Here is an 11,438-nt window from a genome sequence, read left to right on the forward strand (position 1 = left end):
GGCAGTTTGCAGTGAAGAGTGCTGTTGATTCGTGTAACTACCGTAAGGCTGTTAATGTAGATCACTGGGTTGGTGGAAGAAAACAAATGGGAACATGTCCCTCCACTGCAGGCCGTGTGCAGTATATTGTTTATAATGATTCGTGTAACTACCGTTAGGGTATGAGCGCAGGTCACTGAGCTGCTGAGAGGTCACCATCTGAACAGTTCAGCCTAATGTAGGTATGATGAAGTACAGACTGATGTTGATCCGTGTAACTATCGCTAGGCTGTTAATATAGGTCGGCGCTAATTTCCTAAACCTAACTTTAGTTCATTTGGTTTTACCAGGTTAAACAAGAGCTGATCGCGGCCATAGAAAATGACGACGTCGACAGACTGGAGGCGGCACTGCGGGAATTCAACGCCAGCCATGAAGAGACGACTGGGGATGCTCAGCAGCAAACTAGGGCAGAGGAGAAACTGCTGACGCTGCACGAAGATGGTAAGGTTCAGGTTGCCATTCAGCAAGCTTATAGTATTGAAGTTCAAAATCAAAAGAATTCGGTAGTTGAGCACTTCTAGTTTGATCCACTTCTGGTTTTCACCTATACAAGGACAGCACACACACAAACATGTCAAATTTTCGCCCATGGAGGCTCCTTCGAGTCGGGATTTACAAACAAATATAAAGTTTATATGATGATTTAAAGTTATGGGTTTGAATTAAAAATAACTGTAGACAGCATCGTATGTAACATAAATCCAGTGACTCAGATCGAAAACCCGAAAATTGACCCCGGCCAAGGAAAATATGATTATCAGCTATCAAGGGCTGAGTGCATGAAGCGAAACTGCGTGCCACCTAAATAGGTGGTACGCCGCTGCAGGTACGGATTTGGTGAAAGAGAGATTTGTTGTGATTTGAACCAATCAGGCTGCGCCGCTTGATTCCATCTGGGGGGGGGGGGGGGTGTAGGGGCACCCAGTTTCGCTTCGCGCGCATCGGCCCCGGACTCGGAAGTATGTTAGCGGCACGATGTACCTATATAATGATACACATGCATGTACAATGCTTACTTGAGTTTGTATATTTACAGAATTTAAACAAGCAGTGATGAAGGGTGACGTGGGGGGCTTAGAGCTGGCAATGGATTCTGCCAACACATCTCAGATTTCCATGAACCTGACGCGCTCCCCGTGGTTGCAAGGGGCAGTGAGGAGCTTGGAGAGACTGAAACAACTGAAACGCGCACCTAAAGGGTATGGAGACACAGTCCTTCACTCTAGCTTTAGCACTATTTTTTCGGTAACAAGATTTTGCGAAGTCTGCGCGAAGTCGACTTCGGGCTCAAGTAAGGACCACCTTAAACTGAAGTGTTCCACTTTTGAACACCATTTTTAAACTCCCCAGGAAGCGGCGTATGGCTGTCTAAATGTCGAGGTAAAAGCGGTTATAAACGTGAAAACCGTGGGGGTTTCAGCCCATGAACGATAAAGAAGAAGATAAAGAAGAAAAACCTTTTTGTTACCATTTTTAGATACAGTGTGATATAGTACATAATTCTATCGGCAAAAATAGCACACATGTTGAACACTATAGTTCATGGATTTCCACGTGTACTACTTTCGGGACATAGATAACTAATATTGCAGAGGTCGTTTGATCCATTACAATGACAAACACAAGAACAAGATTATACAAAGGCTGTGAATCTGATACATGACACATAGTCCAGGGCTCCCCACGAACGCCCATCCTAGAGGGTCCCGGGACCCCCACTTTTAATGTTTAGAGGGTCTAAGGACCCCCTACGCCGAGTTTTAGATGGTCCCAAGTGTCCATGGTCCCTAAACCCCCTGTGTTTATAATAACGCATTGTGTTCGCGAACAGTGTGATATGAAGTGTGTTTTTTTTCATCAGAATATTCGAAGGGGGCATTTCAACTATACCTTGTTAAATACAAATCTTTCCGGCGTGAAATTGGCATTTGATCGTGCTTGCACTATATTTTACTGACGACTACAGTCTGAAAAGAGTACTTAGGGTAGATAGCGGAAATTTAGTGCGTCCCAGGACCCGATCTTTATATGTTTAGTGCGTCACGGGACTCTCAATAAATGTCTAGTACGTGATTTCGGCTTCTAGTGCGTATAGGCCGGACGCATGCAGGGAAGCACACTTTGGGGAGTCCTGCATACAGAAGAACATTGAAGACTCAAAGCAACAGACAACTAATTTCACAACATCTTTGCATTGCAGATCCTCTGGCACCCAGGACAAGCAGAAGACACCACGCTGAGAATAAGGACATCAAGAGAAGCAGAACACACCTCGCTAAGAATCACTACATCCAGACAAGCAGATCACACCTCGCTAAGAATCAGGACATCAAGGCAAGCAGAACACACCACGCTAAGAATCAGGACATCAAGTCAAGCAGAACAAACCACGCTAAGAATCACGACATCAAGGCAAGCAGAACACACCACGCTAAGAATAAGGACATCAAGGCAAGCAGAACACACCACGCTAAGAATCAGGACATCAAGGCAAGCAGAACACACCACGCTAAGAATCAGGACATCAAGGCAAGCAGAACACACCACGCTAAGAATCAGGACATCAAGGCAAGCAGAACACACCACGCTAAGAATCAGGACATCAAGGCAAGCAGAACACACCACGCTAAGAATCACGACATCCAGACAAGCAGATCACACCACGCTAAGAATCAGGACATCAAGTCAAGCAGATCACACCACGCTAAGAATCAGGACATCAAGTCAAGCAGACTGAACACACCACGCTAAGAATCAGGACATCAAGGCAAGCAGATCACACCACGCTAAGAATCAGGACATCAAGGCAAGCAGATCACACCACGCTAAGAATCAGGACATCAAGGCAAGCAGAAGACACCACGCTTAAGAATAAGGACATCAAGGCAAGCAGAAGACACCACGCTTAAGAATAAGGACATCAAGGCAAGCAGAAGACACCACGCTTAAGAATAAGGACATCAAGGCAAGCAGATCACGCCAAACATCAACACCATCTCTGCGTCTTGTGCAGAATGAGAACTTTTCGCGGATTTGATTTTGCCGATCCATTGACTCAAGTGCCAGGTTAAACAAGCAATTCATAAAGAAAATCCCACTCTGAAGAGAAAAAGCTCCCAGGCTGTTGAAATTTGATATGTGTCCAAGTGACGGGATGGTCTTACCCCATGCACAAGCCTGGCCAGGTTTGAGATGGTGAGCCGAATTGTTTCCACAGGCAGGTGTGAACCTTGAAGCCTGAGATCGTCACGTTGTGCGTGCACTATATGTTTAACCCAAAGACTACTACTTTACTAAAGTAGTAGTCCTTGGTTTAACCGTTATTTTTCAAATCAAAAATTCCTCCCCGCAATTTTTGTATTGGCTCAAGTTCTACCCCAAACACAAACGACAGGCGAACACAGCAATGGTGTTAAATGAATCTTACCTCTATTTTTCTGTGTAGCAGAAAGCTCAACGTATAATGCTAGCTGACCGACACTTTTAATAAATAAAAAAAATCCTGGTGTTAAGATCTTGGTGTGTGGCACGACACTTTTGTGAGATTATTGATGTTTCAGAATGTTGCCAGGAAGTCAGCCAAGTCTTAACTGTGATACTTTGTAAATGCTTTATCAACTGTACTTACTTTTTATATTTAGTCAAGTTTTGACTAAATATTTTAACGTAGAGGGGGGAATCGAGACGAGGGTCGTGGTGTATGTGTGTGTGTGTGTCTGTCTGTCTGTCTGTGTGTGTGTGTGTAGAGCGATTCAGACCAAACTACTGGACCGATCTTTATGAAATTTTACATGAGAGTTCCTGGGATTGATATCCCCGAACGTTTTTTTCATTTTTTTGATAAATGTCTTTGATGACGTCATATCCGGCTTTTCGTGAAAGTTGAGGCGGCACTGTCACGCTCTCATTTTTCAACCAAATTGGTTGAAATTTTGGTCAAGTAATCTTCGACGAAGCCCGGACTTCGGTATTGCAGTTCAGCTTGGTGCTTAAAAATTAATTAATGACTTTGGTCATTAAAAATCGGAAAATTGTAAAAAAAAATTAATTTTTATAAAACGATCCAAATTTACGTTCATCTTATTCTCCATCATTTTCTGATTCCAAAAACATATAAATATGTTATATTTGGATTAAAAACAAGCTCTGAAAATTAAAAATATAAAAATTATTATCAAAATTAAATTGTCGAAATCGATTTAAAAACAATTTCATCTTATTCCTTGTCGGTTCCTGATTCCAAAATCATATAGATATGATATGTTTGGATTAAAAACACGTTCAGAGAGTTAAAAAGAATAGAGATATAGAAAAGCGTGCTATCCTTCTTAGCGCAACTACTACCCCGCTCTTCTTGTCAATTTCACTGCCTTTGCCATGAGCGGTGGACTGACGATGCTACGAGTATACGGTCTTGCTGAAAAATGGCATTGCGTTCAGTTTCATTCTGTGAGTTCGACAGCTACTTGATTAAATGTTGTATTTTCGCCTTACGCGACTTGTTTTACTTATGCCTTTGACCCCGTCCGGGGCATAGGCCGCCAACAAGAGCTCGCCAGGCACTCCGATCAACTGTACACTAATATATATTCATTGACAGATTTTTGTGCTATTTTGCAAAATAGTTTGACCTTTGTGGCGATTTGAATTATCGTTCTGTTATTCATAAGTAGTTTCACATTTGTACATTAAACCAGAACCTGTAGATTACAACAAAAGACTGGGCCATGGGATTTATTGCTGCTTTGTCATTTCTGACTGCACACTTTTTAAAATGATTTTGTGTTACAAGTTTGCAAAGAACTTATTGATTTTTATATTTTTTATATTTTAACTAATATTGGAATTATTTACTTTTTAGCGAATCAGGATAAGATTTGTTATTGGGAATACTGCTCATAACTGTACATAATTGTTACAGCCGGATTGTGAGGTTTTCACTATTTGTCATTGCACACGTACCGATCTGTGAATTACTTTTTTGTGCATATTTTAGGTTACCTGATAACTGCTATTGTAACTTATTTTTTTCCTTTATTTTATTTGTGTGAGAAGCTGACTTTAATTTGTACATGCCAAATATCTACTCTTTGCAGTTTCGTGATTATTTTGCTTTCGTTATACCAGCATTGCTTTTGTTAGAAGTTTTTACAATTTCATTGTCTTTTGAACAAATAGGAATATGTTAAAAATAAAGAGGGTTTTCTTCCAGTAAATGTAACGTGTGAGCAGAGAAGTTTGCAAGGGAAGCAACCGCTCACGATGTTTGTGAGGCAGCGTAAATGAATACTCATCTCCCCTTAACTTGAAATGGGAGATCCTAAGTGCTGGAAAGTTGCACAAGCAACACACCACACACACACACACACACACACACACACAAAGACACACACATAGACACACACACACACACACACACACACACACGCACACGTCAGCTCGGCATATAATTTTTTATATTTAGTCAAGTTTTGACTAAATATTTTAACATCGAGGGGGAATCGAAACGAGGGTCGTGGTGTATGTGCGTGTGTGCGTGTGTGTGTGTGTGTGTGTGTATAGCGATTCAGACTAAACTACTGGACCGATCTTTATACAATTTTACATGAGAGTTACTGGGTATGAAATCCCCGAACGTTTTTTTCATTTTTTTTGATAAATGTCTTTGATGACGTCATATCCGGCTTTTCGTGAAAGTTGAGGCGGCACTGTCACGCCCTCATTTTTCAACCAAATTGGTTGAAATTTTGGTCAAGTAATCTTCGACGAAGCCCGGACTTCGGTATTGCATTTCAGCGTGGTGGCTTAAAAATTAATTAATGACTTTGGTCATTAAAAATCGGAAAATTGTAAAAAAAAATAAGAATTTATAAAACGATCCAAATTTACGTTTATCTTATTCTCCATCATTTGCTGATTCCAAAATCATATAAATATGTTATATTCGGATTAAAAACAAGCTCTGAAAATTAAATATATAAAAATTATTATCAAAATTAAATTGTCCAAATCAATTTAAAAACACTTTCATCTTATTGCTTGTCGGTTCCTGATCCCCAAAACATATAGATATGATATGTTTGGATTAAAAACACGCTCAGAAAGTTAAAGCAAAGAGAGGTACAGAAAAGCGTGCTATCCTTCTTAGCGCAACTACTACCCCGCTCTTCTTGTCAATTTCACTGCCTTTGCCATGAGCGGTGGCCTGACGATGCTACGAGTAAAATGGCATTGCGTTCAGTTTCATTCTGTGAGTTCGACAGCTACTTGACTAAATATTGTATTTTCGCCTTACGCGACTTGTTTTTCTTCATTCTGCGCCCATTTTAAAGGCACAGTCCAGCTCACAGCCTTCGTTTTGCGTTTTTGTTGCAGCTGAGTGCATTTACAGTTCAAAAATCCTCCTATGGTAGTAAAACAAACCCAAAACTACCCAACGACGACATCTGTGAAGCTCGACAGTTTCTTGTTCACGCGAGTGCATAAATTAACCTAGTTATTACGTGGTGTTTGGTCGGAGTTCGATTCAACTGAGTGATTCCGGCCTCCATTTTGTTTTACACAAACTCATGATGACGTCTGACATAGTTTGCTTTGTGACGTGTCTTTTTGTGCATGATGTGGTGATCACCTGATCTAAATTTAGATCCAAAAATAGGCCAAGACCAGCCGGGTCCGAGTACGAAATTAATTCGTAAAAAAATCGCAGTTCTTGACTCTTTGGGTGCAAGTCAATGAAACTTGGTAGTTCTTCTAACGGATAGCTGCCCGAGGACTAAAAGCCCCAGGGGCTCCGTGCACCTGGATTTGACAAGTTCAGTACCTTTAAACAAAAGGCTGATATGGCAAAGAATGCCTGCAGCATGTCTGTCGCGGTGGATGTTTCTCACCCCAGCCCAAGCCTCCAGTTTTATTCCTTCTTATCGGGCGTGGATGTAGCTCAGTCGGTGGCGCGCTGGATTTGTATCCAGTTGGCCGCTGTCAGCGTGAGATCGTCCCCACGTTCGGCGAGAGATTTATTTCTCAGAGTCAACTTTGTGTGCAGACTCTCCTCGGTGCCCGAACACCCCCGTGTGTACACGCAAGCGCAAGACCTAGTGCGCACGAAAAAATCCTGCAATCCATGTCAGAGTTCGGTGGGTTATAGAAACACGAAAATACCCAGCTTCCTCCGAAAGCGGCGTATGGCTGCCTAAATGGCGGGGTAAAAACGGTCATACACGTAGAAGCCGTGGGAGTTTCAGCCCATGAACGAACAAACAAACATTCCTTCTTATCCGCATCTGCCCGCACTCTTTCTTTCATCCAACCCACACACCCGCCTCCGCCCCCACTCCTCACATAAAAAAATCCTGTGTTTCCTCAAAACAAAACGTTAAATTTAATTTGTATTAATAGTATTTTGTCAATAATTTAAACGTTTCAATAACCTTCAATTCTTGATTTTTCATTGTGAATTTTGGAACGTTAGCAGTCTATCTGTTTTTGGATTTCTGTGTTTTCCTCGCCACTCAGTATTGCCTGTGTTTGTACGCTCTGTTTGCTCACGAATTTGGCGGCAAAGATTCGTGTTTGATTTGCTAAGCGCAAGAAGGTGTGAAGAGCTATTCTCCACGCTCGTGGTAACCCGAACATTGTGTGTTCTACCCGGTTACTTTACTATGATACAGTACTTCATGCTTCATACTTTATTCTCTTGTTTGGATTGGGACTTTGCGGTTCTCTCCGTCCGCTTCTTCAAACGGTCATCGTACCCCTTTCCTCCTCACAAAATATGAAGCTCTTCAACATTACTTTCCTCCAACATACTGAAGAATCGGATGAGGTCATGGCAAGCTACAACGTCTTCGCTCAGCGTTTCCATTTCAAATGTTGCCAGAAAGATAATCTGATTCATTGAAGAGTGGCTATTTTCGGGCTAGGAACATGTTAGGCTCGCTGAGTAAATTAGCCGCATAAAAAGTATAACTGTTCCGCAAGGGCGCGTTCATGTGTGTGTGTGTGTGTGTGTGTGTGTGTGTGTGTGTGAATGCGCGTACGTGGGTGCGTGTGTGTGCGTTTGTGTGTGTGTGTGTGTGTGTGTGTGTGTGTGTGTGTGTGTGTGTGCATGCATGATTGCGTGCGATTGACTGTGTGTGTGTGTGTGTGTGTGTGTGTGTGTGTGTGTGTGTGTGTGTGTGTGTGTTGGCATTAACTGACTTTAAAGTCAAGAAACCAATGGATATAGATTGATAGCGTCTTTTTGGTACGACACACCTTTCTTTCTTGACACTCGTAACCTATGTTCACATGCAATGAACTTTAAATCCGTCTGCGACGGTAAAAGACGTCGCAAAGTGTCTTGACTTCGTCTAACATTTGAAGCGAGTTCAAGACTTGTCTGAAATTTTTAACGTCTGAGTTTCATGTCTAATAACACTTTTGTCGACCCCCTAGATAGTTCTAAATGCACTCTTCGGCAATTTAAAACAGCGGTGCGTTGTTTACGGTGTCTCCTTGTGCGTGTTGCAATATTTCATTGCCGTAAACAAACACCATAGGGTAAGACCTCAGTTTCGAATAGCGGTGGCTTTGGTTGTCCCCCTTTGTTCTTTTTGACGCTTGCAAAGTTGTCTACCTTCGTCTCTATGGACCTTTGAACTCGACCCACGAAAAGCATCGAAGTGTTACAACATAAGCCGCTTGTGTGAAAAGGCTACATTTTTTGCCGTTTAACCCTGACACAACAAACCTGAATGTGATTTTTTTCTTTATATCTTGTTATTTGTTTGTTTTTGTCTCGTAAACGGTAACCAGATAATTGACCAAATACTTCTTACAAAATACGAGATTGCTAAAATAACAATGCACCCCCCCAAAAAAAAACCCAAAAAAAAACCACCTTACAAAAACCTTAAAAATAATGCGAACACACTTCCAGCAACAACAACATAAAAACGGGTAGATAATCATTGATGAAAAACCAACCATTAACAGCTCCACTTTCGAGTGACTAGCAAATCAAGGCATTGATAAAGCTTGCAGTTAACTTGATATGATGTGTGTGTGTGTGGTACAGTGTGTGTTTATGTGTGTGTGTGTGTGTGTGTGTGTGTGTGTGTGTGTGTGTGTGTGTGTGTGTACGCCTGTGTGTAGTACGTATGTGTGTGTGTGTGAGAGAGAGAGAGAGAGAGAGAGAGAGAGAGAGAGAGAGAGAGAGAGAGAGAGAGAGAGAGAGAGAGAGAGAGAGAGAGAGAGAGAGAGAGAGAGAAAGAGAGAGAGAGAGAGAATGACAATGACAATTCTCTATTTTTGGAGGGTTACAAGAATAAGCATAGATATAATATGCTTTTTTTGCATCTGGCCCTCGCCCTAAAGAGGGACTAGATAGATAGATAGATAGATAATTTATTGCCAAGTGTACAATACATGAATGAACATAAAAAATATACGAGGAAAGCAGCTTGCTGTGTGATAAAAACAAAAATAAATAGCATTCATACATCACTGGCGCATAGCATCATACATACATGGGTAAGACAATTTGGTATCACAGTAACTAATACATACACTATACAGACATGGTGAGAACTATGAAACTCTAAGAGCTATCGGAACCACAATAAAAGTACGCAGAATAAGATAGGACCCCCCCCCCCCCCCCCCACTATCAACTACTGTAAGAACTGAACATGTTCCATACTGATAAAATGTACCTCTAAAACAGCACATAAAAATAAACTCTTCCAACACATCACAGTGGTTAAAGAACGACTAAAACTACTAAAACATACTAGATGTGTATTCCGGTAATATAACCAGCTGCTAAAACATAGTCTGGCTTCATCGCGTCACAGTGGTGTCACCATACTAAAACCCACTCTATATATCACAGTATGTAATGTCAGCTACTAAAACCATACTCCTAGAGCATCCTAAAACGTGTCACAATCTGTAGAGTTCATTTACCGGTTATTAAAAGCCAGGACAGCCTGGGGGTAGAAACTGTTTCTGAGTCTTGCCGTACGGCATCTGAGGGTTCTGAGCCTGCGCCCCGAGAGCAGAGGCTGGAAGAGATGACCAGCCGGGTGTGTGGGATCCTGCATGATGGACCTACATTTCCTCATCATGCGCAGGATGTGAAGGGAGTCTATAGAGGTGAGATCTCTGCCAATGAACCTGCTGGCAGCCCTAACGACCTTCTCCAGTTTTTCTTTCTCCAACTGGCAGGACTAAACTATTTTATTACAACTATGACTAGGGGGAAAAAAGGAAAAGAGAGAGAGAGAGAGAGAGAGAGAGAGAGAGACAGACAGAGAGAGAGAGAGAGAGAGAGAGAGAGAGAGAGAGAGAGAGAGACAGACAGAGAGAGAGACAGAGAGACAGAGACAGAGACAGAGAGACAGGGACAGAGACAGAGAGACAGAGACAGAGACAGAGCGCCGTCCACCGAACGCTGACCGCCTAGGAACAGCATTGAAACGACAAGCAAATCCTCAACGTAATCAATTTGACAAATCCGCGCGGAAAGACCTCACTAGTTCAGTTATGTCATCACGATCCGAAAGAATCGAACGAGTGCTCGACCTTTCCACGAACCGTGACGTTTTTCGATTGAGTGGTTTTCAAAATATTTTCCTCTTGTGGGGCTGGAATCCCCTTGAGCTAACCAAATCATCAAAGTGAGTTTACCCCGTTACCGAAAACGCTTAGAAACGCGCGGTAAATGTTGCTTTAGGGGAACAATATCGTCACACAACGTTTCTTCGGCGAAACATGCTCGCCCCCGAAATGTTGTTTTCGCTGGTTCACGGTATTCGCATCTCAACTAGGTCTTACGCAACGGGATTTTCAGCTGCTTGGTTTTAGCACAGTAAGCCTCTTGTAAACCATCACAGATACTGTCAGGCTTTTACACACAGTACAAACACCCTTCCATTTGAACGCTCACGAAACGGGAACATCCTAGGTGCCCTACGTAAAGAGCGAGCAATTTTCAAAGAATTTATTTAAGAAGCTATTGGCTGTCTTCATTCAAACGTTTTCGCTCAGTGAATTTTGGGACGCTTTGCCGAAACCTCGTAGTGTGTACTCTACGGTCTCTGCCTCGTAGCTTATAAAGGTTAATCAGAGGTTACATTTTCTATTTTTATATTTTCGTATTTAGACACGCTTTACAGTTCTATTTGAAAAAATGGAGGAGACAGTGTTGTTTTAGGGAAGGTCTGGGATTATTCTTCAAATGTTCCGACAAAACAATCAGTATGTCTGTTGTGTCCGAAGCGTGAATGTTAAATGTTGGGTTTGATAAGATCAGAAAGGCATTACAACGTCACGTGGTGGATTTAGACAAGAGAAAACGATAACATCAACATGACGTGTGTATATAGCGTTTAGCTAATAGGGTCGGCTTTTTG

The 11,438-nt window shown here is 42.0% G+C and overlaps 1 protein-coding gene across 1 annotated transcript in view; it reads left to right on the forward strand.

Moving 5' to 3' along the window:
* Nucleotides 1–4,084, forward strand: part of LOC138947270 (uncharacterized) — a 26,168-nt gene extending 22,084 nt beyond the window's left edge. Inside the window, exons 9-11 of the mRNA XM_070318716.1 lie at nucleotides 330–483; nucleotides 1,079–1,241; nucleotides 2,243–4,084. Coding sequence (XP_070174817.1) covers nucleotides 330–483; nucleotides 1,079–1,241; nucleotides 2,243–2,282 — 357 coding nt within the window. The 3' untranslated portion in view covers nucleotides 2,283–4,084. The remainder of the gene's footprint in view (nucleotides 1–329; nucleotides 484–1,078; nucleotides 1,242–2,242) is intronic.
* The last annotated feature ends 7,354 nt before the right edge of the window (nucleotides 4,085–11,438 follow it).

Source organism: Littorina saxatilis, linkage group LG1, assembly GCF_037325665.1.
Source record: "Littorina saxatilis isolate snail1 linkage group LG1, US_GU_Lsax_2.0, whole genome shotgun sequence".
Lineage (NCBI taxonomy): Eukaryota > Metazoa > Mollusca > Gastropoda > Littorinimorpha > Littorinidae > Littorina > Littorina saxatilis.